The sequence below is a fragment of the Petromyzon marinus genome, chromosome 31 (assembly GCF_048934315.1).
Source record: "Petromyzon marinus isolate PM22_M1 ecotype Great Lakes invasive population chromosome 31, UKy_Petmar_22M1.pri1.0, whole genome shotgun sequence".
Classification (NCBI taxonomy): domain Eukaryota; kingdom Metazoa; phylum Chordata; class Hyperoartia; order Petromyzontiformes; family Petromyzontidae; genus Petromyzon; species Petromyzon marinus.
Window position 1 is genome coordinate 4,709,593 of NC_133697.1, and position 27,894 is coordinate 4,737,486.

General features: G+C 57.0%; 1 protein-coding gene across 10 annotated transcripts in view; it reads left to right on the top strand.

Moving 5' to 3' along the window:
- LOC116947706 (ras guanyl-releasing protein 3-like) overlaps positions 1 to 27,894 on the top strand; it is a 102,084-nt gene that overhangs the window by 40,320 nt on the left and 33,870 nt on the right. For 2 of the 10 annotated variants that reach the window (XR_012945713.1, XM_032963720.2), the window contains exons 1-3: positions 4,163 to 4,398; positions 17,365 to 17,621; positions 25,908 to 26,013. Coding sequence is in view for 9 of the 10 variants with exons in the window: in XM_032963720.2 (XP_032819611.1) it covers positions 4,370 to 4,398; positions 17,365 to 17,621; positions 25,908 to 26,013 (392 nt within the window). In the remaining variant the exon portion in view is untranslated. Of the gene's footprint in view, positions 1 to 4,159; positions 4,399 to 15,588; positions 15,659 to 17,364; positions 17,622 to 25,907; positions 26,014 to 27,894 lie in introns of those variants that run through there. The other 8 variants (XM_076071031.1, XM_076071032.1, XM_076071028.1 and 5 more) reach the window with 7 other exon arrangements.

A 27,894-nucleotide genomic window follows, 5' to 3' on the forward strand; every position in this document is an offset into this window, starting at 1 on the left:
CTTGCAGTGGCAGATCCAAGGAGGCTCGGCGGTGGGGGCTGTTGTCCCCACCACCGCTTTCCACCCCCTTGAGACTTCAATACAATTAATATTTATTCTTAATTTATTTTAATCTTGGGAACGTAGTGAAAAAGTGTGACGTTTCGTGACCGCCCCACCACCACCACCCCGCCATGGGGAAGTGTGTAGTTCCGCCTGTGTTGTCACCTCGCAGAGTGTCTGAATCGATGCGGTTGGTTCCAGTCTGGTCTTGCGCGTGGCTGCAAATGTGGTTCAGGAGCTCCGGTAAGCCGACGCCGAGGTCTCGCTGCTGACCACAACGAGGGGGCTTCAGCAGATAACTGACAGAGAGAGACAGAGAGAGGTTGTGCCATCTCGCCGTTCCTCCGCGTCCCAATAGCGCCGTCGTCTACGCAGTTCAACGATTGCACGTACTCCAGCGGGTTTACGTTAAGGCCCATCAACGAGGTGCATAAGATTCCCGTTGGCTGTTGCGAGCAAAAAAAGAGGTGGGGGGGGGGGCTCACGCCATACTGAGCAGCCTCTAGGGGCGCTTTTGTTAGCGCGACACACAAGCTGTGGAACGCCTCGCCACTTAACCCCCCCCCCCACCATCTCTTTAAACTCAGCCTTTCCTCATTAGTGTGGTCGGTTGCCCTGGTTCTGTTTTTTTGTTTCCTACTTTGCATGCATTGCTCATTGGGATCCTAGGATGGAATGCGCATTATACATTTGAAATTTTATTAATGACTATTATTATCATTTAACAGCAGCGTGGAGAGAGAGAGAGAGACAAATGAACGATCTGGTGATGCTGCTGCTGCGTTGGCAGTGATGGACAGCCGCAATTAACAACAACACTTAACACGTTGGGCATTCACACCGCGTGTGTGTGCGCGTGGCTTTGAAGGGGAAAAAATACTAGGCGACGTTTCGGACAATGGCCCTTCTTCGTAACAAATAAAACAGCGCTATGAAGAAGGGGTCATTACACGTATTTATGTTTTTACTTTAAAGACCACACGGTGTTATTGACGGACGTGTTGAGTGGTTGTCGGTGCTGTTAAGACAGATCACACTCATTTGAACGCGCTTGCGACCCTGATCGTGCCAATTCCTCAACTCGACCGCTGTCGTCACATTATTACGAGACTTGTGGACGCACCGTGAATATGGCAGCAATGCCCTTTGCGTAACTAGGATCCTTGCGGGGGGGGGGGTTATTTGACCATACTTCACCACTCTGTTGTAGCCTCGGTTGGTGAAGCTGGGGAGCGTAAGACAGACGCGGGAGCATAGGAGTACCGTACAACAATAGTTTTTACTGCGCGCGTATCCGCTTCATAGAGCACGCAGCCTGTATATCAACGCCACGACCCCCACACCCACTGCGAGCGGGTGGGGGGGGGGCTTTAATCCAGCAGTGGATTTTTGACTGTACGTGTGCACGTGCAACCAACTGGGGGTCGTGTTGCAGAGGTTGCTTGACGGGAAAGGGGACCCCCCCCTCTCAATCAGCCACCCCCCCCCCCCCGTTAGCTGCCGTGGTTAGCTGACGACGGGCGAAGCAACTAATCTATATTTATGTATATTTATCTCCCTCGAGCATCAAATTTAGAATCCGAATGCGCACTTCTCCCTCGTGACAAGTGGTCTTGCTCGGGGGTGGGGGGGGTGAGGGGGGGTGTGAAAAATGTGTTTCCTATTGGCAAATAAATAAATGGGCCCTCTCTCGAAGCCACGGGGCGCTGCAGAATCCTCTCGGCCGTTGCTCCATCGTCGACGGGGCCCGTAGGGCAGCCACCGGTGCCACTCGCTCATTCGCGTTGGCCTGTGCCCATCATCCACTGTTGCAGATGAAGGCCTCTCCGGCATGGGAGTCGTTTCTTCACCACGCCGACGGTGAAGTATGGTCACACGGTGGGGGGTGCGGTGGAGGTCTCGGGTCAGATCGGATATCGCTCGACACTGCTGCCGATGGGTCAGCCGTGCTGCCGTCTGGTTTCGTAGAGCGGTGCGCTAACCGCTGCGCCACCGCTCCCGCGGCAATGCTATACGGTTGCGTGATTATCGTCATCATCATCCATGGTCCATCCACTGCTGGATGAAGTCGTCTCCGACCCAAGCCGTAGCCACCGCTCACAATCCTGCGATGGACCAATCCGCTCACAGCGCCTGCGCATGAAATTGATTCCACCGCTCCATCTCCGCGGTGTGCGTACCCTCTAGGACGCATTCCATTCATCGGCTCCCACTCCGTTCTTATTCTTGACCGTCAATTACGTGACCTATATATATAAATAATGTATGTATATATGTTGAACTTCTTTCCCACCGTACGTGACCAACCATACGAATCGGAAGTGCAGGGAAGGACAACAGACTGAACACCAAAAGCAGTTCTAAAGAAATTAGTTTTCAATCTAGATTTCAAAGTGCATAGCTCCAGTGGCTTCCAAATATCGTAAGAACATTCCAGACGGCCGCAGAAGTGCGTCTGAAAGCGCGTGATGCAGTGACCGTCTTTGCTCGACGGCGAACCAAGAGCCGCTGCGAGTATGAGTTGGCGTGATGGGTTACGCTTTTTGATGAAATAAGCAAGATAGTGTGGTTCATTTGTGGCAAATAATACTGTTCGTATATACGAAGTGGCGCCACAGTGGTGAGATGTTAACCACCTCGCCTGGTGTAGTGGAGGCCGTGGGTTCGATCCCGACCCTGGCGCAGGCTGTACATTTGGAGTTTGAGGTGTCTCTCTCTTCCCGTAGTCGCGTGGATTTTTCTCCGGGTCCTCCGGTCCCCCCCCCCCCCACACACATTTAGAAACGTGCGTTTAGAGTATTTGGCTGTGATAGATTTCCACGTGATAAGCCACTTCGTTGAGCTATCATTTGTGGTCGAGTCACTTCTGAAAAAGAGATAAATAGATCAGTGGGCCTTACCTGGCCAAATAAAATAGTTTTATAGTTTATTGAATAGATATTTTCACGCAAAAAAAATATATTTTCAACACAAAACCAAGCGCACTTCAAATCGTCTGACAAAAAAAGCGCCCGCGATTAAAGAACCGCATCAATCGCCGCACAATTAGACTAACAACACCGTTAACAAGGAGACCATACCCCCAAATTCCATTCATCTCCTGAGTTTGTTTGCGGCCACGGAGAACGCGCGCGGCGTGTCACGGCTGTGACGAAGCAAGAGAGGTGGAGCGGTCCGCGTGGTGGTGTCGGTGGAGTCTGGTGGTGGTGGTGGCGGCGCTGGCGTCGGGAGCGGTGGCGCAGCGGTTAGCGCGCTGCGATACCAACACCGGCGACCCGAGTTCAATTCCCGCTCACTGCCACCAATACCAGCGACGAATATCTGAACTGGTCCTGGGCCTCCCCCAGGTTCACTCAGCCTCAAAATGAGCAGCTGGTGCGGTGTCGAGTGAATATCGCCACTGGGGTGACAAAGGCGGCCGGGCGTGGTGCTGGCCACCCAGCCCCTCGTGTGCCGTTCCGGCCTTCATAGGTGCTGCTCCCTGACAGCACTTGCCCCGACAGTCCGTTAAGGCCAGACGGGGGATCTTTGTCTTTGGTGGTGGTGCTGGTGGTGGGTGGGGTCTCTCCTCTGCCCGAGGTGACGGCAGGGAGCTCCTCGCCTACCCCCCACCCACCCCTCTCGACGAGGGGGTCTCCACGACTCTTTCTGTGGCCCGGAGCGAGGTTTCGCAAGCGCTTCCCAGCCCCAGCCGGCGGGGAGGGGTGGGGGTTAGGGGAGGGTGGAGAATTAAGAGGAGGGGGGGTTAGGGGGAGAGGGGGGGGGGTCAGGGGGAAGGAGGGGTTAAGGGGAGGGGGGTAGGGGGAGAAAGGAGTTAGCGGGGAGGGGGGAGGGGGGGTTAGGGAGATTAGGGGAAGTAAGGGGGGTTAGGGGGAGCGGAGGGGTTAAGGCGAATGGGGGGGGGGTTAGAGGGAGGGGGGATTAGGGGGAGTGAGGGGGGTTAGGGCAGCGGGTTTCGGTGGAGGTGGGGGGGTGTGGAACAGTTCCACGTTTTGATGTTCGCTGCTCTGCCGGGGGTGACGCCTCTCCACGCAGTCGGCCTGTGACTACAAAGCCGCCTCCCTCACACAACCCCACAGCCCCCCCCCAGCTTATCACACCCCCCTCAGCACCCCCCTCTTACCAACCACCCACCCACCCAGCCACAACAGCCATCACCTCCTCCCGCTCCTCCTCTCACCCGCCGCTGTCTTCACGCCTCGCCGCTTGCAGCCGAGTTGGAGGAGGTTGAATTGAGAAGTCGCCGAGCGGCCAGGCGCAGGTTCCACCCCGCCCGCCCGCCCGCCCGCTCGCTCGTCCGCTCTCGCCTGTTGCTGCCGCGCCTGCCATGGACGAGTTGGGGTGCAACGCGAACGGGTGAGGCGGGCAGCTGGGATGGGAGAGGAGAGCTGGGGTGAGAGAGGAGAGCTGGATTGGGAGAGCTGGGGTGAGAGAGGTGAGCTGGGTGGTGAGAGGGGAGCTGGGGTGTGGAGAGGGGAGCTGGGGTGGGAGAGGGGAGCTGGGATGGGAGAGGTGAGCTGGGATGGGAGAGGAGAGCTGGAGTGAGAGGTGAGCTGGGATGGGAGAGGAGAGCTGGGAGTGAGAGGTGAGCTGGGATGGGAGAGGAGAGCTGGGAGTGAGAGGTGAGCTGGGTGGTGAGAGGGGAGCGGCGTGGTGAGAGGAGAGCTGGGAGTGAGAGGTGAGCTGGGTGGTGAGAGGGGAGCTGGGTGGTGAGAGGGGAGCTGGGTGGTGAGAGGGGAGCTGGGTGGTGAGAGGGGAGCTGGGTGGTGAGAGGAGAGCTGGGAGTGAGAGGTGAGCTGGGTGGTGAGAGGGGAGCTGGGTGGTGAGAGGGGAGCTGGGTGGTGAGAGGGGAGCTGGGTGGTGAGAGGGGAGCTGGGTGGTGAGAGGAGAGCTGGGAGTGAGAGGTGAGCTGGGTGGTGAGAGGGGAGCTGGGTGGTGAGAGGGGAGCTGGGTGGTGAGAGGGGAGCTGGTCGGAGAGGGCATCACCACCTCAGGTCCCGCACGTGTTGCCTGTGTGGTGGACTCGTCACGTGGCTTGAGTGTATCCACTGCTGGATGAAGGTCTTCAGTATCGGTTTTTACCGGTCCTAACGGTTGCTCGACGATCCTCCACCACAGGACCGCTTTAGCAATCGCTCGCCACTGATGTTAGCCGCTGTCTGGGCTCACGGCGAACCGGGCCACCGCTCCGCCTAAAACGCTGGCGGCGACGTGACTCAAGTGCGTGCCGCGGCTAGCGCGAGGTCGTTGCGTCGCGAGATAAAAAGGAGTTCACGTCTCGTAAGTAAGCAGCGTCGTTGACGCTCGTTGCATAAATAAGGTCAGCCTCGCATTGATTTTTTTAAAGTTTGACACAAAAGGCAAAGGCGCAGCGCTGCAATTACTGGGCTCGTGCCACTGCTGGCGGAAGGGATTCCAAGAGAGAGAGAGAGAGCGAGAGAGCTAGAAGGCTCCTCTAGATTGTCGAGGATATTTGGCCTTCTCTTCCATGCTGGTGGAACAGGCGTCTCGTGAAACGCTGTGGTACGAACATTCAGTATGATAGTCGCTTTACAATGTTCCTATTGATTTGTGTTGTTGATGTATACATTGCAACACACTTGCCTGTGGATACACAGCCCTTATGCGCGTGACATGAAGAAGGGCCATTGCCCTAATTATTAATGTGTACTCCCTTTGAAGGTCAAAGTGCTATTGACACGGAATGTGTTGAGTCTTTTTTTTCTGGCGTGGGGGGGCGGTTCGTTTTTGCAAAAAAAGTCAAGCCCATCCAAGTACTATCCAGGCTGAAACCCGGCTTAGCTTGAAAGAGATAATAACGAGATCGGACGCATGCCACGTGCGAATCGGTGAGAGGCAATAAGCCCCCATGAATGTGAGCTTAACGAGAGCTGAAACACGCGGGGCACGATACGGGATGTTGGGGAGAGCGATTCAACGAGCAGGCCACTGGCTGTTTCTACTCATCCATGGTGTTCAACCACCAACCAGCACCACACTGCCGATCACAACAAGACAATCAAATCACCCACTCACCACACTGCAGGTCATACCAATACACCCACTTACAACAAAACACTCACTCACCCACTAACCACACTGCGGGTCACGTAAACACACTCACTCACGAACTCACCCACTCATCACACTGCAGGTCACAACAATACACCCACTCACAACAACACACTCACCCACTCAATCACACTTGGAGGTCACTTAAACACACTCACTAACTCACTCACCACACTGCAGATCACAACAATACACCCACTAACCCACTCACACTGTACGTCATGTAAACACACTCACTCGCTCACTAAGTCAATAACTCACCCACTCGCCACACTGCAGATCATAACAATACACCCACTCACCCACTAAATCACCACACTGCAGATCACAACAATTAACTCACCCACTCATACTGCAGGTCACATGAACACACTCACCCACTCACTAACTCATGCACCCAGTCACTAACTCACCCACTCACTAACTCATGCACCCACTCACCACACTGCAGGTCACAACAACAACCGCCGTTTGCTACTAAGTGGCGGTGATGTCACTACAAGGCCATGTGCACTTTTAGGCCGCGTGAAGTGTCGAAGGCTCGCTGGCAGGAGGTCACGGGATGGACCCTGCAGGTGCCATGCGTTGCCAAACGGAGATGAGTGGCCGTGTGCTCCCCGCCGTGCCAACTTGCTGCGTTTTAGCCACTCGTTGTTGTGAGCGTCGCTCGTCCGTTCCGCCGTTGTTGTTGTTGTTGTTGCTGGAGGGCGACTGCCTACGACTGCTCAGTAGCGATCGGGGCCCGCCGCTTTAGAGTAAAAAGGGTCAACGCGATTCCTTTGCTCGAACGAGCGCGTGCTGTGCTCACCTCCTCCCTTATAGCCTCGAGTCAGTGCGGTGGTGGGGATTCAACATTCCGATGGTGGGGGCGAATATCTTTACGCAAGTCAAGCGTTGTCGATTTCACCGCAAAGTTGGTGGCTATTTTATCACGCCCGGAGGGACGGATGATGATGGTGGTGGTGGGCCGATTTGAACTCATTTTCTGACTCCAGAACACTAGCCGTCCTACCTCTAAGCCACTCGGCCGGTGATGGGAGCTTGTTTATGGGAATGTATTTTTTAAAAAAAACCTCAACACATTCGTCAATAACACTGTGGCCTTAAAATGAATAATTTATAATAGGTGCTGATTTAAATGTCCACATGATGAAAAGCCACTTTGTTGAGCTATCACTTGTGGCCAAGTCGCTTCTGCGAATAAGCTGTAAAGTTCAGTGGGCCTTAGCTGGTAAACAAAAAATAGTTCGTAGTTTTTAGTTTAGTTTTGGGCAATGGCCCTTCGTCAGCGCACATAAATGAGTGCTATCTATTTATCCATTTATGGAACCCACGACCTCCTGTACACAAGGCCAATGAGTGTGATGTATTTATTCATTCATTAAGTCAGAAAACATCAGCGTTGTTGACGAACCTGTTGCTATATTGATCCTGCTTGCACACCGCTGCCAACGCAGCAGCAGCAGCATCGCCGGATCATCTGTAGACCCCTGGGAATGTGTGCGTCACGCTCACGTGCTCTTGTTTGGCAGCGCCGCGTACGCCACGTGCAGTCGCCTGTACTGCTCATGGTGGCGTGGTGGGCACGGTATGTCAATCCACTGCTGGATGAGGGGCCTCCCCAAAGCTGTTTTGGTCCTGGGGGGTGGGGAGGTCGGTCGACCATACTTCACCACGCCGGTCAGTGCGGATTGATGAAGTGGGGAGGCTGGGAGGCCTATGACTCGTTCGGATGTCAATCGCCACTGATGTTAGCCGTGGCCGGGAATCAAACTCATCCCACCGGCTTCAAAGCGTGAGGTGCGCGAACCACTGTGCCACCGCATACCCCAGCCCACCGCCTCCCCCGTCAATTTCAGATCTGGGAAGCGAAGCTGAGTTGAGCCCGTATAGTACTCGGATGGGCACCTGCTGTGTATGAGACGTCGTTGTAACAGGCCACTACGAGGCCGTCACATGGGGAGCAGGCCTCCGCTGTTGTACTGCACTGTGCCGCCACATCTATGCTCCCCAGACGCCTTTCACGAACCCGCACTGACCGGTGCGAGATAAGCGCTCATCCAGCAGTGGATGGAACACGAGGGGATGCAGGCGCGCGGCACGCACAGCCACGTGTGGATGAACGCTGGCGCCCGTGAGTGGGGGGACGGGGCTCTCGCGTGCTTGCCGGCTGTCGTGTCGGGCGCCCCGACGTCTGTTCCGCGAGGCAACGTAGCAGCGGGTGCAGCAGTACAGCATAGCAGCAATGTAGCAGCAGCGCGGCGTAGCAGCCGCGTAGCAGCACGTCATAGAAGCAGTGTAGCAGCGTAGCAACAGCGCAGCAGCACAGCCTCGCAGCACAGCAGCTATGTAGCAGCGCTGCATAGCAGCAGCACAGCAGCAGGGCAGCAATGTAGCAGCACAGCTTAGCAGCACAGCAGCAGCAGGGCAGCACAGCAGAAGCGCAGCAGCAGCGCAGCAATACGTTTGCCGAAACGCCGAAGTTGGGCGCTCCTGCGAGTGTCTCTGACGGAGGCGCCTTCATGAAGACGTCTCCGCGTTGCCCCTGTGTTGTCTCCGTGTTGTCTCCGTATTGTGGAACTCCGGTGGCTCGGCGTGGAAGTCAACAATGGGGCGCTGTTTCGGGAATTTTGCCGTTCCCAGCGAGAACAACCGATGGCTCGTAGCCAGAGTATTCTTGTGCGCGGTGTGATGCGCTGCCGCTGCTGCTGTGATGTCCATGATCGAAGAGCTCGCACGCGGATCTCCCCCACTGGTCAGACACGGGTCCCCAGTGTGACCATAGCGGCGGCAGCTGCGGCGAAGTCGGCAGTCCGTTTTGGGTTTCTTTTTTATTTTCCTGCCTACGGGGGAGAAATGGAAATTCGCAGGGCAGGTGTCGAGCCGGTGGCGTTTGCTTTCACGTTTTCGAGATGACGAGGAGGGCAGCCTGTCTGCTTGCAACAGGCCGGTGCCGCCACGCCGTATGAGGTTTAACAAAGGCCGTAATTATAATATATATTGGGGGGGGGGCACATCCCCCCCCCCCCAATATTCAAATATGCTCAAAATGCCCCCCCCCCAATATATTGCTATAAAAAATTGCTATGCTATGTAAATAAAAAAAAAACTAAATATTGCTATACCTTGGCCACACCATCTGGACTTGCCGTCATATAAATCAATGCATAGATTTCTGTTTATATGATTGTGGTTATGGTTGTACTTTATTAATCCCTAATCCCTGCCATTACATACAATGAAACAATAAATGGTTAAAAGGTAAAAACAGAGCAATGTAATACAATACACTATTCGGCATTATTGTAAAAAAGTCCATCCCATGTGTTAGTGAATTTTAAAATATTTTTGGCAGGAAATTAGTTCATCTTCTTTGGTTATTTCGGTAAAGTCACGTAGAATGAGAATAAAATCATAAATTGATAAAATAAAATAACACAATAATATTCTCACGACGTTTCGGCCACAACACAAGCGGCCTTCATCAGGTGAAGGGACGAGACTGTCTGGAGGACAGCGCTGGAGTGAAAAAGCCACGCTCAGATCGCGACCTTTAAGCTGTGTGAGAAGAAACAAAGCGCCTTGACAAAGGAATTAGCATATAATTTAGCATTGAAATGGCTGAGTGATTAGCTTGTGACTGGTCACAGAAATGGCTATGTTAAAGTTAAAGCATACACATCCGCAGAGGCACCCCTTGACATAGGAATTAGCATAGAATTTAGCGTTGAAATAACTAAGTTAAAGCATAAACATCCGCAGAGGCACCCCTTGACAAAGGAATTAGCATAGAATTTAGCATTGAAATAGCTGAGTGAATAGCTTGTAACTGGTCACAGAAATAGCTATGTTAAAGTCAGAGCATACACATTCACAGAGGCACCTAGTACAAATCAAACAGGAGAATTTAGCATCGAAATAACTAGGCGAATTTAGCATTGAAATAACTGAGTGATTAGCTTGTGACTGGTCACAAGCTAAATGACTGGTCACAAGCTAGTCACGAAAGCTTTAAATCGAAAGGAAATTAGTTTTCAAATTTCGATCTTTTTTCTGGGTTGGGACCCCCAGACACCCTGGAAGATTTGCTCCCCCCCCCCCCCCAATGTTGACTCCATGGCTACGGCCTTGGGTTTAACTCACCGAAAGGGGGAGCGGGGGGGATGGTTATGACAAATGATCGACATATTCTCAAGAGCGCATGCCGAGGACCGTACCGCTGTTCCTACTGCGCCAGCCGCTCAACCTCGGGGGAGAGTTCCCCGGTGTTTTTCCCCTTTGACCCTCGCCGCCGCTGCTTCCGACTCCAGCACCGGCGTGGCTTCCGTACCCGAATGTGAAACGTTGCTGCAGATCGCTCATCCGGCATCGGAGGCGGCGCAGGTGTAAGCGGTAAAAAAGAAAATTCATAAACCGGCACGTTTTGTTCGTCACGTGAGAACTCTTATCAGCTGGCTGCATCGGGTGGAGGAGGGTGTACGACACGCATTTTTTTAACGTACGCGATCCGAGCCAAAAACATTTAATTGTGAAAACATTTTCGCGACCTTATTTATAATGAAGATAACCCGCACGACGAGCGTATTACGCGATATTGCCTTTTTGTTGCGTTTAAAGGGGCACATTGCCCCGCCTCCCCCCTCCTATTGTTTAGAGGGAGTGTTCTTGCCAGTGATATCTGGCAACCCAGCAGCATGTGTTTAACGAGCCCGTAGGAGATGCTGGGGGGGGGGGGAGTTGGCGGGCGGGGGGGAGAGGTCGGAGGGAGGTTAACGGGCGGCTCGGATAGAAAGAAAAGGAGAGAGAGAAGTGAGAGAGAGAGAGTCGCCGTGCAAAATGAGCGATGCCCTTCGGACGGCGCGAGCCCGCCGAGGAATAAAATCCGCGGCGTCGTGACCCCTGCCCTGCGCTTCAACAGGGCTCGCTCATGGGAGCCGATACATTAAAATCCATCCGTTACAGTGAAACCCGCAGCGCAATGCGAACTCCATTGATTGCAACGACGTGGGAGAACGATAGACCGGGCGGGGGTGGGGGGGGGGGGCAGGGGTGGGGGCACGGCGGTGGTGCAGTGGATCGCTCGCTGCGCCGTGAACCCGGGGACCCAAAAGTTTGATTGATTCCCGGGGCCGCGGCTAACATCGGTGGCGAGTGATGCCGAACCGGTGGGTCCGCTTTGCTCAGCCCGCACTGACCAGCCTCACGATCCTTCAACCACAACCCGCCCTCCCCCGTGCCCACCTTGGACTGGGGAGGTCCTCACCATCCAGCAGTGGAGTGACACGGAGCCGCTGCTGCTGCTTCTTCTGGTTTCGCAAAGCGGCGCTCGAGTCCGTGATCAGCTCTGGGGCCCAACGCACGAACTCGGAGGAGTCGACGTCTTCAATGCCCTCTGCTGAATTTAACCGAGGTTCAAAGATGCGGTCTGCTATTTGGGTTTGGGTCAGGATTTCCATAGAGAGATGAAAACATTCGCTATGGTTGACCTGTTAAGCATTATTTCTGAAATACAAACCAATAATAATAATAAAAATGAGTCTACGTATGAAGCGCCTTGCATCAGGGATCTCAAAGCACGTATATACGAATGGGCGCTACAGTGGTGAGATGTTAACTACCTCGCCTGGTATACCGGAAGTTCGTGAGTTCGATCCCAGACCCTGATGCCTATATATATTTGGAGTTTACGTGTCTCTCTCTCTCCGTGTTCGCGTGGATTTTTTCTCCGAATCCTCTATTTCCCCCCCCCCCCCCTCCACATTTAGAATCATGCGTTTCGAGTGTTTGGCTGCTATAAATGTCCACGTGATGAGCCACTTTGGTTGCGATTTCATTTGCGACCGAGTCGCTTCTAGAAGAGAGCTACGCAGCTCAGTGGGCCTTACCTGGTAGAATAAAAAAAATGCTTAGTTTACTGTACAAGACAGCAGCATACTCTCAGCATCACAATAAATCATGAAACCTAACAACTGACAAAAAAAACGGCAATCCAATAAAAAAATAATGCTCAAAATCCATTTTATCGAATTGACGAACAGTTGAGTAAATCTTGATTTGAAGCTTTCGCGACTGCAGGAATCCATACTCTTTGGTTCTTTCGGTAAAGTCACGTGGTAGGTAGACAATAAATACCTACGTGACTTGACCGAAAGAAACAAAGAGAATAGTTGAGACCCGGAGTACTGGGAGCGCACGCGGGGGACGCTGCTGCTGTGTTGCTGCGTGCAGCTATGCTGCACTGCTACATTGCTGCTGTGCTGCACTGCTACATTGCTGCTATGCTGCACTGCTACATTGCTGCTGTGCTGCACTGCTACGTTGCTGCTATGCTGCACTGCTACATTGCTGCTATGCTGCACTGCTACATTGCTGCTGTGCTGCACTGCTACATTGCTGCTATGCTGCACTGCTACATTGCTGTTATGCTGCACTGCTACATTGCTGCTATGCTGCACTGCTACGTTGCTGCTATGCTGTACTGCTACAGTGCTGCTATGCTGCACTGCGCGACATTGCGGTGGGCTTTGTGTTAATGACCCCCACGTCGACCTCAGCGACCTCCGGCTGACCGGCGCTCGAGTTGGATGTCGCCGCCGCCGCCGCCGCTCGGCACGCGGTAGCAGCAGCAGCAGTGGTGCGGTACGCTGCCCACGTAGCCGCGTGCGCGATATTGAAGGGACACGTTGTGCTGCGGTGGGGGGGGGTCTGTGCGTGGCATCATTGGGAGGGTCCTGGCTACATGTGTAAGGAGAGTTGGTGGGTGACAGAGAGCTCTCATTGTGCTCCTGTGAGAGCGATTGTTGTGCCTGCGTGTCAGTGTGTGTGTGTCTGTGCGTGTGTCTCTTCGCTGACGGGGAGCGGTGGCGTAGCGGTTAGCGCGCTGAGCTACAAACCCGGCGACCCGGGTTCGTTTCCCGCTCGCGGCCAACACCAGTGACGATTATTTGAACCGGTCCTGGACCTCCCCTAGGTCGACTCGGTCTTAAACGAGTCCCTGGTGCGGTGTGTGAACATCGCTAATCGAGAGACAAAGGCGGCCGGCCGTGGTGCTGGCCACCCCCCCCCCATCGTTCACCGTGCCGGCCTTCATAGTTGCTCGCCAACGGCACTTGCCCCAACATTCTATTCAGGCTATACGGGGGGAGATGTTTGTCTTTGCAGGTCTCGTTCGCGGTTTGTCTCCTCCGATGAAGCGGCCCGTTTGGGATCGACGCTGCCGTCTCCGCATAAAAAAACAAAAACACAAAAACCCTGCCTCGATTACCGACCCCTCGACGGCATTGTCGGGTTGAGGGAGGGGGAAAGGGGAGGAGAATTACTGCAAACCCGAACAGGCCCATTCATCGCCGAAACAAACACGGGCACTGTCATGGGACCCACGCCCGTGTAGCCACATCGACGCCTTATCTCGACCACGCAACCGACACAAAACCACGTGACTCTCACGCAGACTTCTGCGCAGCAGCGTCGTCTCAACGTACGCGCATTTACACGCGCACACGCACCGTGATTCCGGAGCCGATGGACCGCGTGTGTGCGTGTGTGTGTGTGCGTGTGTACGCGGGTGAGCTTCCCGCTTCTCCGCACTAAGAAGCCTCCCGTGTAACGCCGGTGTCTCACGCAACAAACGCACGGACTTGTTCGACGATTCGCATCGCGAGACGTAATTTTTGTTTACCGACGGTTCCTGTGATTTTTGCCGACGATCGCCGCAATGCGCCCGCACCTCCGATTAGCACCGTTGGCTACATGCGGTGCGGAAGAAGTTCAACATACATCTCAGAGGCTGGGTCGTCATCGGATGGGGGCTACGCGGTGAGGGGGGGGGGACGTCGGGGGGCAGTGCGGCAACATCCGTCGTTGTACTGCACTTCTGCGGTCTCACGGCTGCGCTCGCCGCCTTCGCCAAACCCACATCGCGCAACCGCCGATGAGACGCTGAGGTTTCTTGTTGTTGCTTGCGTTGAACAAATGCTGCGGAAATGATGCACTCCCAGAAGGAGTGCCGCGCCGCTGATGGTATGTGGAAAACATTACTCGTGTTCGTTATGATGGTGGAGGGATCGAGATCGGCGGTGAAGTATGGTAAAACAACCGCCCCACGACCTACACGGCATGGGGAGGCCGTCATCCAGCAGTGGATTGACAAGGGGGCCTTACAAAGAAAATATAAAGATCCCCCGTGGGCAAGGGCTGTTAGCGAGCACCTATGAAGGCCGGCACGGCACACGAGGGGGTGGGTTACCAGCACCACGCTCGGTGTTTAGCCTGAACACCGCACCAGGTACTAATGTGAGGCTGAGTCGACCTAGGGGAGGCCCAGGACCGGTTCAGATAATCGCCACTGGTGTTGTGCGTGAGCGGGAATCGAACCCGGGTCACCGGGTGAGAGTCACCGGGTTCGTAGCGCAGCGTGCAAACCGCTACACTACCACTCTCCACATTACACACACACGCACACACACGCACACACAACAACCGCCATTCGCCACTAAGTGGCGGTGACGTCATCATGACGCTTGTGCCAGGCCATGTGCACCTTGAGGCCAAGTGAAGTGTCAAACGCCCGCTGGCAGGAGGTCACGGGGCAGACCCAGGTGCCACGGGTCGACTGACTGAGATGACGCACACACAGGCATACAAAGACAAATATCCCCCATATAGCCTTAACAGACTGTAGGGGCAAGTGCTGTTAGCGAGCACCTATGAAGGCCGGAACGGTACACGAGGGGGTGGTTGGCCAGCACCACGCCCGACCGCCTTTGTCTCCCTAGTGACAATGTTTACACACCGCACCAGGTACTCATTTGAGGCTGAGTCGACCTAGGGGAGGCCCGGGACCGGTTCAGATAATCGTCACTGGTATTGGCCGTGAGCGGGAATCGAACCCGGGTCGCCAGGTTCATAGCGCAGCGCGCTAACCGCTACACTACTACTGCGGCCAAACCCATACACACACGCACACACACGCGCACACGCACGCGAGTGAGTGCCGTGTGACACACACGTCGCCGCACGTGCTCCGTCGTGGAGCGAGACACCCGAGTATTTTTCTCTCCCCGTGGCGCTTGTTGTTCGATGCCTTTCAGATTGAAAAACAAACCCCAAACACCTCCCCCCCCTCCCCGTCCCACTTCATCACGGAGACGCTCGGAAGCAATCTCCCCCCCCCCCCCGGCATCCGCTGCGCCGTCTTTACCTGATGAGTTCCGTGGGGGGCGGGGGGGGTGGTTTCCCTCCTCCTCATCCGCGGCACCCCTTAATGGCTTTTCTCACCGGGGGCAGCTGCCGCCGTTTATAAACGCCGTAACCAAGGCGGGCGGCGAGACTCAGGGGGCTTTGGTTGTGGCCTCTTCGAGTTCGGGTTTGTCGGCGCGCGGGCAACGGGGGGAAGCGATTGGCGGGGGGGGGCGATGGGGCAGCGGGCGGCACGCGGTGAAAAGCCCTCCGCGCGCCGCATTCACACGCGCCTCCGTGGCGTCCGCGCCGCTCGTGGTCACAAGTAGGCCCCTTGTGCAGAGCGCCGAGAGGTCACGGGACGCCGGTCAGATGTGCGCGCGCGCGAGCGTGTGTGTGTGTGCGGTGTGTGTGCGCGCGCGAGCGTGTGTGTGTGCGCGCGAGCCTGTGTGTGTGTGCGCGCGAGCGTGTGTGTGTGCGCGCGAGCCTGTGTGTGTGTGCGCGCGAGCGTGTGTGTGTGTGCGCGCGCGAGCGTGTGTGTGTGCGGTGTGTGTGCGCGCGAGCGTGTGTGTGTGTGCGGTGTGTGTGCGCGCGAGCGTGTGTGTGTGTGCGGTGTGTGTGTGCGCGCGAGCGTGTGTGTGTGCGGTGTGTGTGCGCGCGAGCCTGTGTGTGTGCGCGAGCGTGTGTGTGTGCGCGAGCGTGTGTGTGTGCGCGCGAGCGTGTGTGTGCGGTGTGTGTGTGCGCGCGAGCGTGTGTGTGTGCGGTGTGTGTGCGCGCGAGCCTGTGTGTGTGCGCGAGCGTGTGTGCGCGCGCGAGCGTGTGTGTGTGCGCGCGAGCCTGTGTGTGTGTGCGCGCGAGCGTGTGTGTGTGCGCGCGAGCCTGTGTGTGTGTGCGCGCGAGCGTGTGTGTGTGTGCGCGCGCGAGCGTGTGTGTGTGCGGTGTGTGTGCGCGCGAGCGTGTGTGTGTGTGCGGTGTGTGTGCGCGCGAGCGTGTGTGTGTGTGCGGTGTGTGTGCGCGCGAGCGTGTGTGTGTGCGGTGTGTGTGCGCGCGAGCGTGTGTGTGTGCGGTGTGTGTGCGCGCGAGCGTGTGTGTGTGCGCGAGCGTGTGTGTGTGCGCGAGCGTGTGTGTGTGCGCGCGCGAGCGTGTGTGTGTGCGCGCGAGCCTGTGTGTGTGTGCGCGCGAGCGTGTGTGTGTGCGCGCGAGTGTGTGTGTGCGCGCGCGAGCGTGTGTGTGTGCGCGCGAGCCTGTGTGTGTGTGCGCGCGAGCGTGTGTGTGTGCGCGCGAGTGTGTGTGTGCGCGCGCGAGCGTGTGTGTGTGCGCGCGAGCCTGTGTGTGTGTGCGCGCGAGCGTGTGTGTGTGCGCGCGAGCCTGTGTGTGTGTGCGCGCGAGCGTGTGTGTGTGTGCGCGCGCGAGCGTGTGTGTGTGCGGTGTGTGTGTGTGCGGTGTGTGTGTGCGCGAGCGTGTGTGTGTGTGTGCGGTGTGTGTGTGCGGTGTGTGTGCGCGCGAGCGTGTGTGTGTGTGCGGTGTGTGTGTGCGCGAGCGTGTGTGTGTGCGGTGTGTGTGCGGTGTGTGTGCGCGCGAACGTGTGTGTGTGAGCGGTGTGTGTGTGCGCGAGCGTGTGTGTGTGTGCTACTGTAATGTTGCGGTTTACGCCCCGCGCCTGTGCCGCTCACGACCAACTTACAGTGGCAAATATTTGAATCGGTCCTGGGCCTCCCCGAGACCGACTCAGCCTTAAATAAGCACCTGGTGCGATGTGTAGACAGCGGCACTGGGGATACAAAGGCGGCCTAGAGGGATGCTGCCCACCCACCCCCTCGTGTGCCGTGCCGGCCTTCATAGGTGTTCGCTAACAGTCGGTTAACGCTATACGGGGGAAATATTTGTCTTTGGGGTGCGGTATTGTCGTGGTTAGCGCATCGCCGCTACGAACCCGGATTTCCATTCCCGCTCACGGCCAACATCGGCGACGATTACCCGAGCGTGTCCCGGGCCTCCCCTGCGTGGACTTGGCGGTAGTTCACTCACGCCCCCCCCCCCCTCCCTCCTTTTCTATCCTCTCATTCCTGGCAGCAGCAGGAAAACCAGGAAGCCATGCCGGCGTGCCAGCGACCTGCGGCCAGCGCCTAAGTGCGGTGGCGGCGGAGGCTGCGTCGCGGCCGGAGCGGCCTTCCTGGTCCGGCACAAGTCCTGCCGAGACGTCCTACTGAGGGGCCTCGGCTCCGCGGCCAGCGGGGCCATGTCGGCGGTGCAGGCCGCGAAGGCCGACGCGGCCGCCTGCAAGGCGGCCTCCATCGACGAGCTGCTCCACACCTGCATCGGCGCGTTCGGTGAGCGGCGGCGGCGGCGGCGGCGTCGTCGCGCGTGATGATGTTTGTTGGGGAGGGGGGGGGTTCGGACGCGCGTTGGTGACCTGGACAAATCCGCGTCGTTGAGACTCTGCGGATCTCATTCTGACTCGCTGGATTGTCCTGGAGGTGCCTAGGGCGGCAATGTCAGGCGAAAGGTCGCCGATCGAAGTGCGGCCAGGTTTGGTTGAGGTGGTCGTTCTTCGACCCGCGGCGAGCCGATACAATCACACTCGGCGCGTTCCGGGCTTGCGCACGTGACACATTGAACATTTTGTTTGGCTGTGTCGAGTGGTGTAGGGGTTTTAGCGACACACATTTGACCAGATCATTTTGCGGCCAAACCCAAGTATCGATTGTGAATCGCAATGGTTACAATTTTGTGAGCTCTAGCTCGAAGTGGATGAACGTGGCAGTGCTGCTCCAATGCTTTTGTATCATTGTTTTCGTCTTCATCATCATCATCAATATCATCATCGCCATCATCATCATTCACCTCTTCTAGTGGCACTTTGATCAACAGCAATCCGTCCAGCTCTGCTGGGTTTCATATCCATCGCGCAGTGTGGTTTAGTCATGATGGTGGTGATGGTGGTGGCGAGTTCTCCAGTAACATTTTGGTGGGTGGAGTGGTGGTGCTGTGGTTCGTGCACCGCTCTACGAACCCACCCAGCCACCCACCTTCACAGCCCCAGGTTCACGTCAAAGGGAAACCCAGCAGCGTAGCCATCGAGGGCGCAGGTGGTGCAGCTGCACCAATGCCCGTGGGCCAGAGGGGACCCAGGCTACAAAGAGTGGGGGGGGGGGGGGGGTGGTGGGGGTGGGGGGATAGTGCCCCCTCTCCTCCAGGGACCCGTGCCAGCGTCGCTGCTCGCGTCGCTGCGGCGGCGGCCGCGGAGAGCGAGCGGCTCGGGACGCACGCTGAGCGGCGTTGCGGCCATGTGACGCGGCATGTGATGGGAGTGCAGCTGATCCCTCGCGTGTACAGCAGAGGCCCCTCCTCCCATTATCCGCCCCCCACACACCCCCTCCTCTGTCCCTCCTCATGCCTGGAGGCTTTCACTTTTTCCCCCCTGTGGGCTGTCCGCAGAGAGGGTGCAGCACCCAGTGACTCGCTGAGAGAGGAGGCCGTGCACCAGTAACCACAGAGTCACCCAGAGAGAGAGAGGGCAGCAGCCACTGGCTCGCATGTACCGGGCTGCACTTGGTGGCACGCAAACACACGCAGAGGGCAGCAGCTGGCGACTCGTAGAGGGGGCGACACGCAGCGCCTCACGCGCAGAGGGGGCAGCACCAACATGGAGGGCAGTAGCAACAGCCACTAGCGAACTTGGCTTCTGCTCGCGCCCCGTTGCGCCTCTTTGTTCGATGCGTTCGTTGCCCACAGCGACGGAGTCGGGTACATTGGGGGGGGGGGGGGGTCGCGTTTTGCTGTAATTTCGTTAAATATCCCCCCCAGCCTGGAGCGCGTGAGACGATGTTTCGCGTGGGCTTTGTGCCAACTTTTGAGTAATTTTGTTTCACGATGCCCTCACATCCACGGTGCCCTCACACCCACGGTGCCCTCACACCCACGGTGCCCTCACACCCACGGTGCCCTCACATCCACGGTGCCCTCACACCCACGGTGCCCTCACACCCACGGTGCCCTCACACCCACGGTGCCCTCGCTTCTACGGTGCCCTCACACCCACGGTGCCCTCACAACCACGGTGCCCTCACAACCACGGTGCCCTCACTTCCACGGTGCCCTCACTTCCACGGTGCCCTCACATCCACGGTGCCCTCACACCCACGGTGCCCTCACACCCACGGTGCCCTCACAACCACGGTACCCTCACAACCACGGTGCCCTCACAACCACGGTGCCCTCACATCCACGGTGCCCTCACACCCACGGTGCCCTCACACCCACGGTGCCCTCACACCCACGGTGCCCTCACATCCACGGTGCCCTCACACCCACGGTGCCCTCACACCCACGGTGCCCTCGCTTCTACGGTGCCCTCACACCCACGGTGCCCTCACAACCACGGTGCCCTCACAACCACGGTGCCCTCACTTCCACGGTGCCCTCACTTCCACGGTGCCCTCACATCCACGGTGCCCTCACACCCACGGTGCCCTCACAACCACGGTACCCTCACAACCACGGTGCCCTCACAACCACGGTGCCCTCACTTCCACGGTGCCCTCACACCCACGGTGCCCTCACTTCCACGATGCCCTCACTTCCACGGTGCCCTCACACCCACGGTGCCCTCACACCCACGGTGCCCTCACACCCACGGTGCCCTCACACCCACGGTACCCTCACACCCACGGTGCCCTCACATCCACGGTGCCCTCACACCCACGGTACCCTCACACCCACGGTGCCCTCACATCCACGGTGCCCTCACACCCACGGTACCCTCACACCCACGGTGCCCTCACATCCACGGTGCCCTCACACCCACGGTACCCTCACACCCACGGTGCCCTCACATCCACGGTGCCCTCACAACCACGGTACCCTCACACCCACGGTGCCCTCACATCCACGGTGCCCTCACATCCACGGTGCCCTCACTTCTACTGTGCCCTCAGACCCACGGTGCCCTCACATCCACGGTGCCCTCACACCCACGGTGCCCTCACATCCACGGTGCCCTCACACCCACGGTGCCCTCACACCCACGGTGCCCGCACATCCACGGTGCCCTCAGACCCACGGTGCCCTCACATCCACGGATTGTTTCAACGCTCTCGATGAGGTCGTTCGGCTCGGAGCGAGTTAACGAGCGAGGGGCCGAGTTCCGAGTTGGCGCCGACCCTCTCCGCCCGTGCCACCTCCGCGTGCGCCGGTTTACGAGGCGCTCTTCAGCGTCTCGTTTGGAACTCTGCAGGAGGACGGTCCCTTTTTTTTGTTCCTATCGGCTAAATCTCCCGAGCACGAAATGACAATGCCGTTTCGTTTAAACGAAACGAACGGCGGCGACGGTCGTTCGCTTTTGTCCTTCGAACGTGCAAACGGAAACGGATCCCATCGATCCCGGCTTCGAGTTTCCGACAGGGCGCCCTCAATTAGGCCGACGTCTCCTTTCTCGTGGGAGCATTTAAAAAAAAAACATTTTTACCCAGGCGTTGTTGTCACCGTTCAACGCCGTGTGTTCGAACGTGTTATCTCGTGTCTGCCACGCATTTTTATGCCAACCGCTCGGCGTCTTGGGTCTTTGGTGCATGTTGCTCAGCCTCGATGCAAATGCAATGTGTGGGCCTTCGCTGGGACACGTCGCTGCAAGGGGGCGAGAGTATCGGCAACAGTGGGAGCTCGCCCAAGGTTAGGCCACCGTGGAGATGGAGCAACAGGAATCGGATCGCGCGCAAGCGCTCGGTGGATTGTTACGATTGTCGGTGGCCCAGGTCGCTCTTGCCAATGACTCCTCTCTCCTGGTCTCCCGAGTTCTCGCCTCGTTCGACAAAATCAACGTGGACCTTGAAACGTCGCGGGGGTTTGCCGACAGCTTGGGGAAGCCCTTCATCCAGCAGCGTATTGATCATGGCCGCGACGACGACGATGCTGATGACGACGATAAGGACGACGCTTTTGCGTTGAGCTTTTTTTTGTTTGTTTAAAGCTTTTAAAACAAAACACTGGCCGTGGGGGAAGTCCCTGGCGCGGGGCCACCACACGTGTGCCGCTCGTCGCACCATCAGATCGCGGCCACACTGCCGCCACCGCCGCCTCCACCTCCACCACCGGCGGGCCGGCGTCTATTTGTGGCGCTCGCCAGTGGCCTTGGTTCCGCAGGAAGCGGCCGCAGCTGTGCAGCGACGCACCGCGCGCGTGCGTGCGCGCGTGCGTGCGCGTGCGCGTGCGTGCGTGCGTGTGCGCCCGCTCGTGCGTGTGTGTGTCATCTCAGTCGCCTGACCCGTAACACCTGGGCCTGTTCGTTGACCTCTTGTCACGTCACGTGACACCACCGTCGCTTGCTGGTTTCAGTTTCAGTTTCATTTATTTGGCATAGCCCTGTGAGCCATTCGGCTCTTGAATCGGGTGCAACCGCAACAAACAAAAAAACTAAAACATGAACAAGAAAAACATCTTATGGCCGCTGCTATTGTTGTTGTTGTTGTGTGTGTGTGAGTGTGGGTGCGTTTTTGAGTGTGCGGGCAGCGGTGGTGTCGTGCTCAGCGCACCGTGCTTCGAACCCGGAGGGGCCGAGTTCGATTCCCGGTCATGGCCAACATATTCGAACTGGCCCTGGGCCTCAACCCAAGGTTGACTCAACCTTAAATAAGTATCTGGTGCATTGTGTAAACATCAGCACTGGGTGGCCAGGTGTGGTGCAAGTCACCCACCCCCTCATGTGCTATGCCGGCCATAAAAGGTGCTCGCTAACAGCATTCATCCCAACAGCCTGTTAAGGTTGTGGTTTGCACACACTGCGCAACGAACCCAGCCACAATTGACATCAGTTGCGAATATCTGAACCTGTTCTGGGCCTCCCCTAGGTCGACTCAGCCTTAAACGAATACCTGGTACTGTACGGGAGAGGTCACGGCCTGGCGTGGCCGTGCTGTCCTTGATAGGCGCTCACTAACAGCACGTGCCCCAGCAACATGTGTAGGCTATATGAGGAATCCGGGCGAGCGTGTGTGTGTGTGTGCATGCGCGTGTGTGTGTGTTCGTATCGATGTGCGGCTTTGTGCCCAGACCCTGCCGCCGCGGCACGCGGAGGGCTTCTGAGCGGCGCCGGGCTGCAGATTCCCGCGGCACCTCGGTGGGGGGGGGGGGAGTCCTCTATTCCACGGTCTCCACTTTCATCCGTCCCCCAGGAAGGCGCCGTGTAAATTAACGGGCCGAGACGCTGGCGTCGGTGGCGTCTTCTGGCCCTTCTTGTCAGCGAGGTGTCCTCCTCGTCACTGGCGCCAATGACTCGCCTCGCCGGCGACCCCCGGGGGGGGGGGGGCTACACCGCACGTGCCCTGTAACCCAGCACTGTGTGGAGGCAGCGAGGGTTGTTCACTTCGTGGTCCTTCCCCCCCCCCCCAACGCACCTCCGATTAACACGGTTGGCTACGTACGGTGCGAACAAAGTTCAACGTGCATCACCACACATTCGTGGAACTCCCTCCCCTGCCCGTGGGCGTCGATGTCGCAATCTCCTCGGTTTGTCAGGGTGCGATGGCAGGAGAGCAAATGGGTTCATTTCCATCTGCGTGGTGACATTGAGTGTCATCCCCCTTTCCTTGCATGCGCGGGTTTTCTTTTCTCCGGGCACTCCGGTTTCGTCCCACTTGAGCAGAACACTCACCAGTGGAGTTGGCCAAAGATTCCAATGCATGCCCACAGAGCGTCGGCAATTGTTGGTCCGGTTCTGGCTGGTTTTCCACACATTTGAATCATTTTCTCTCTCTCTCTCTCTCGCTCTCTCTGAGAGTTCGCGAATGTATCTGGAGAGTGGTGGTCGTAATCGGGTGTCTATATACCTGACATGACTTAGAACACAAACACGACAGGAAAGGGCGCAAAGAAGCGTGGAGAGGTTCAGGCTGGCACTCCCACCGAGCGGCAGAAAGAGGAACGCGTGGATGAGAGAACGCGTGCAAGACGTTCGAGACATCTTGGGCTTGGGCCAGGACGCGTCACCGCTGGAAGTGACGGTGGCCGGTGGTCGAGACTAAAGGAGAAGTGGCAGTTCAAGGAGGAAAAACGGGCATCTCCGTGGAATGATGCCATGCAGGACCGTGACAGATGGCAACAGATTGGGGAGACCTTCGTCCAGCAGTGGATAGAACATGGCCGATTACGAGGTGTCCTGGGGTAACTGCTGGCTTCCCACGAGCCACAGAGATGTTTCTTAGGAAGTTACTGGAGCTTTGCGCTTTTAAATCTAGAAAGAAAACGAATTTACTTAGAACTGCTTTTTGCGTCTTAGTTTGTTGTGCTTCTGATTAGCGCGTTTGGCCACGTACGGCGCGAAATAAGTTCAACACACACACATGACATTCGTGTGTGGGTGCCACCTTTAACAATGCAATGCTTCAAAGTGGTCAGGCGGGTTAGTGGCCGCAGCTACCCGCAATGCACGTGGTTGTGAATTCCAGCTCTTGAGAAGTAAAACGCTGTCGGCCTTGACTGTCCTGTCGCGCCAAGGAACATTTGCGCTCTCTGTGTAAGACAAGGCGGCCTGTTTTCGAAAGTAGCTCAGCGACATCCGCTTCCGCGGGCCGTTCCCCAACTTTAGAGTGTCGTGCTCCTGCTGCAGCCGCGAGAGGTCCGGGCGGAAGTCTCGCCGATCGCACGATTGGGTCTAAAATTAGTCAAAAGGACAAACACTATTTAGAAAACGACACCGCCTGGCTTAATAGGTGGGGGGGGGGGAACCATAAAATAAATCCCAGCCATCAACAACGGCACAAAAACAACAACAACACGCAGGACGGAAAAACACTAGAACGCAAGAACGTCGCCCACGGGCCGTCCTTATCGCGCGATTTAGCGCAACGCTGCCCGATTATTCCGTCCCACGAATCTATTCCGAGACGCGCGTGCCCACCCGCCCAGGACTCAAGCACAGGGCGGCCGTGCCGACACCCGGCAACGAAGCGGTCGAGTGACGAGCGCGGCCACGCAGAGTGCCGTTTCAGCGCCCATTGTGATGAGTCCCGCCGAACCCTGCGTGGTGGGCGGGGGAGGGGGGCAGGGCAGGGGGGGCCGGTGGTGGCATCGGTTGCTCGTGGGTATCGCGCCTCTCCGTCGCGCGCGCCGTGCGTCATTAGCCGCGGCCCTTCTTGTACGCCGCTCTGGGAGACAGAGAGGGAGGAGAGGGAGGAGAGAGAAACAAACCCTTGATTTACACTGCGAGCTCTCGCGTTGGCGTCCAGCGTCGCTAATTAACGTCCTCGCGAAGGTCACGTTTCAAGACGGTCGGGGGTTTATTAATAGACGGATTATTTTCGTCACTGGAGTGGTGTGTGTTTTTTTTTGCCGTCTTTTCTTTTCGTAGCCGAGTTTATCCCAAGCGTGCCACTGGCGACGTCGTTGCTGTGAGGGCGGAGTATCCGTTTGGATAGCTCGCAGGGCAGTGCCATCCACTTCGTGTGAGAGGGCGGTCCGTGGAAGCGGACGTAGCAGAGCTACCTCTGAGAATTGAGCCAAGGTGCACACACAGTAGTGGATAGTACTTTCCCACCCGTCATGCCACATGAGAGTAATGTTCTTGATGTAACAATCAAACGTTGATTATAATTATCAGAGATGAGATGTTGCCATACATACCAATGTTAATGCGATGGGATTTTTGTTGTGTGTGAGACGACCATCAACTTACTACACTTGACAACAGGGTTTATTCACAACTAAGTGTATGCGAATTCTGTGGGTCTCTAGGCACGTGTGTGGGTCTCTTAAGTGACTATTTGTGTCTCTGTACATAGCAGGCTGAATCCTCAGCGCTGCCAGCTCAGCGCAGCTGAGACGTCTGCGCTACCCAGCCATCTCCAATAGAAGAGGAATCCTTAACAATAATACTTTATTGTAACATTTGTCGGGGAGAGCCACACTCAGTCGAATGACTCTTTTTTTCAGGAGGGTCCTGCTGTTGCTACATTGGGTTTTTTACATCAAAATCTTTTTTTTTCTGCCAATTAATGACGAGTCGTGTTTATTACACGGCACGCGGGAGGAGGAAACCGGAGCGCCCGGAGAAAACCGACGCCTTGCGCGAGGGGGCAACGCTCAATCCTCGTACAGATGGACACAGCTGGCGATCAGTCCACTTGCTGTGCCGCCTTCTTCTGGCGAGCCAGGAGTACATCTCCTCCACGACGCCCACGCTTTAGAACATCTGCTCGGTGGTCCACCAACACTCGCTGCCTCGACAGCGCTGGATTTGCGGGTCTTTAAAACTAAAAAAAAGCGATCGTTCGAAATGCAGGTGGCCAATCAAATTGTGTAACTGGAGACCCCGTGGCCCTTGACTCGATCCCTGACGGGAGCAGGCGGTGCTCGCTCGGCACCGTCGTTGTGCCGCCCGGCTCTGCCCAGGTGGTGCTGCCCCCCTCCCCAGCTCCCCCCGCTCCCCCCACCTCGTGATGAGAGAGAGAGAGCGCCGCTACGCTCGGCCGCCCACTTGCGCCACCCGCACTGTACGCGAGTTTGACAGCAGCCCTGACAGAGGAACTCTGCCTCTTCCTTCCTCTTCCCTTCCCCCATAACCCTTCTCTCCTCTCCACCCCCCTCGTGCCCCCCCTCCCCATTCCCTTTACCCCCCCCCCCAGACGAAGCGGGCGAGCCCACAGGAGACAGCCCCGTGCCACGGATGCTGCTGCTCATGCATCGCTGGTTCATCTCGTCGGCCGACCTGGCATGCAAGCTGCTCGAGCAATATCCTCCTCTACGCGTGCCCCCCCCCCCCATCCTTATCCCTCCCCCCCCCTCCCACCGTCCCTCGCTCTCACCCGGCACCACCGGGGCGGACGGTGCCGCCACGCAACGGACCGGCATCGCTCGACAATGTTGGCTTTGTTGGGGGGACGTGGGGGCGATGGTGGAGGAGCTGTCGGCGATGTTGTTAAATGTGGCTCACGGGAGCTCCCGCCTGTGACCAAATTGCCCGCAAATGTGGCTCTGAGAGCGTGCGGTGTTTCACGAGTGCACCTCCGATTTAGCACGCTCGGCTACGCGCGGTGCCAAAGAAGTTCGACATACAACACGCCAGATACGCACGTGACCGCACGCGAGGTGGCTTTGGCCCGCGCCGTGACAGCGGACGGTGGTGGCGGAGGTGGTGGCGGCACGGTTTCACGCGGATGAAACTTTCGAGCGCGAGGTCTGCCAGGTCGCTGGCTACGTCAATCCCTTTGCTGGAACAAAGCGACCCGAATCGCTCCCCCCCCCCCCCACCCGCATGCCCGTCGTCGTAGCGGCCTTGGATGGCGCCCAACCTCATGAATCTCACGGAGGCTAAGCAAAGGTAGTGCCCAGATAGTCCTCGTGTGGCCGGCCACCTCCATGGGGCGTCACGGTGGATCCACTTGGGATCATCTGTGGGCATGGCAGTCTCTGCCGTACTTCTATGTGCCCGTGTGTCGGTTCTCCCGGCGTGGCGAGGCTTGGCACGTCAACGTCCAGGACCGACCGCCCCCCCCCCCCCCGCCGGCGTGGTGGGGAGGCGAGGCCCCCGTCCAGCAGTGGATTGAACATGACCACGCCGCCGGGCCTTCGCCCACGCAGCGGCCGGCACATGGCGCCCGCAGATGTTCACGGCTTTGACGGAATTAGAAAATGAGGATGCGGCCAAACTCAGCAGCATCCTCTTTATTGCAGAAACAAAATATTATTTTGGTTTCTTTTTCCCCCCCATTCTGTGAATATAAAAGAGAAAAACAAGACTCACCCGAGTAGCCCCCCCCCCTCCCCCACCTCCCCCCCCCCCTCCGGTCCCTCCCACAAAGAGCCACGCTCGCTGTGACACACAAGCAAGCTATCTGCCACCAGTGCCCGCCACAGATAATTGGCGTGCTTATCTCTCGAGGAGGAAACATATTGGGTGGCCCGAAGGAAAACACAAAGCGTCTGGGGTCCGGAGCGATGGGGAGCGTGAGCGCGGGTGATTGGACGTTTAACGAGCGTGCCGACGCCACCTCCTCCTCCTCCTCCTGCTGCTGCTCCTGCTGCTGCTGCTGTGGCTTTTGTGCGATGTTAATAATTCGTCGCTGCCAAGACCTGCCCCCCCCCCATCCCCTATTCCCACCCGGCTCACCTCCCCCCCCCCCGTTCATCCCCGCCCCCCCCCAAATTTTGTGCCCTCGAAGCCCCGTCTCGTTTGCGTGACCCGCCAAAGTTTTTTTTTATAATCTCTTGCCATATTGTCCACCAGTTGTATGTGACGTGACCGACGTGACATGAGGTGTTGATAACGAAACTCGCACGACTTTAAGAAGGACAACTTGGGGGAATTGAATTGTGACGCTGAGTATCGATTCACGTGGGCCGATGATTCGTTTTAGCGTTCCCGAAAAACTAATTTCTTTAGAACTGCTTTTTGTGTGTTTTTAGTTTGTCCTTTCCTCCGCACCTTCGATTAGCACGATTGGCTATGTACGGTGCGAAAGAAGTTCAACATACATACATACTGCCCTGCTTTTTTGTAAAATAATTTAACATTTTCTCTAAATTATATTTCAAATTGTGCCGTCATACATAGAACAAAGACACTTCGATTTGGAACTCGGCAACTATAGCGGTGCATCACCCCGTGTCGGA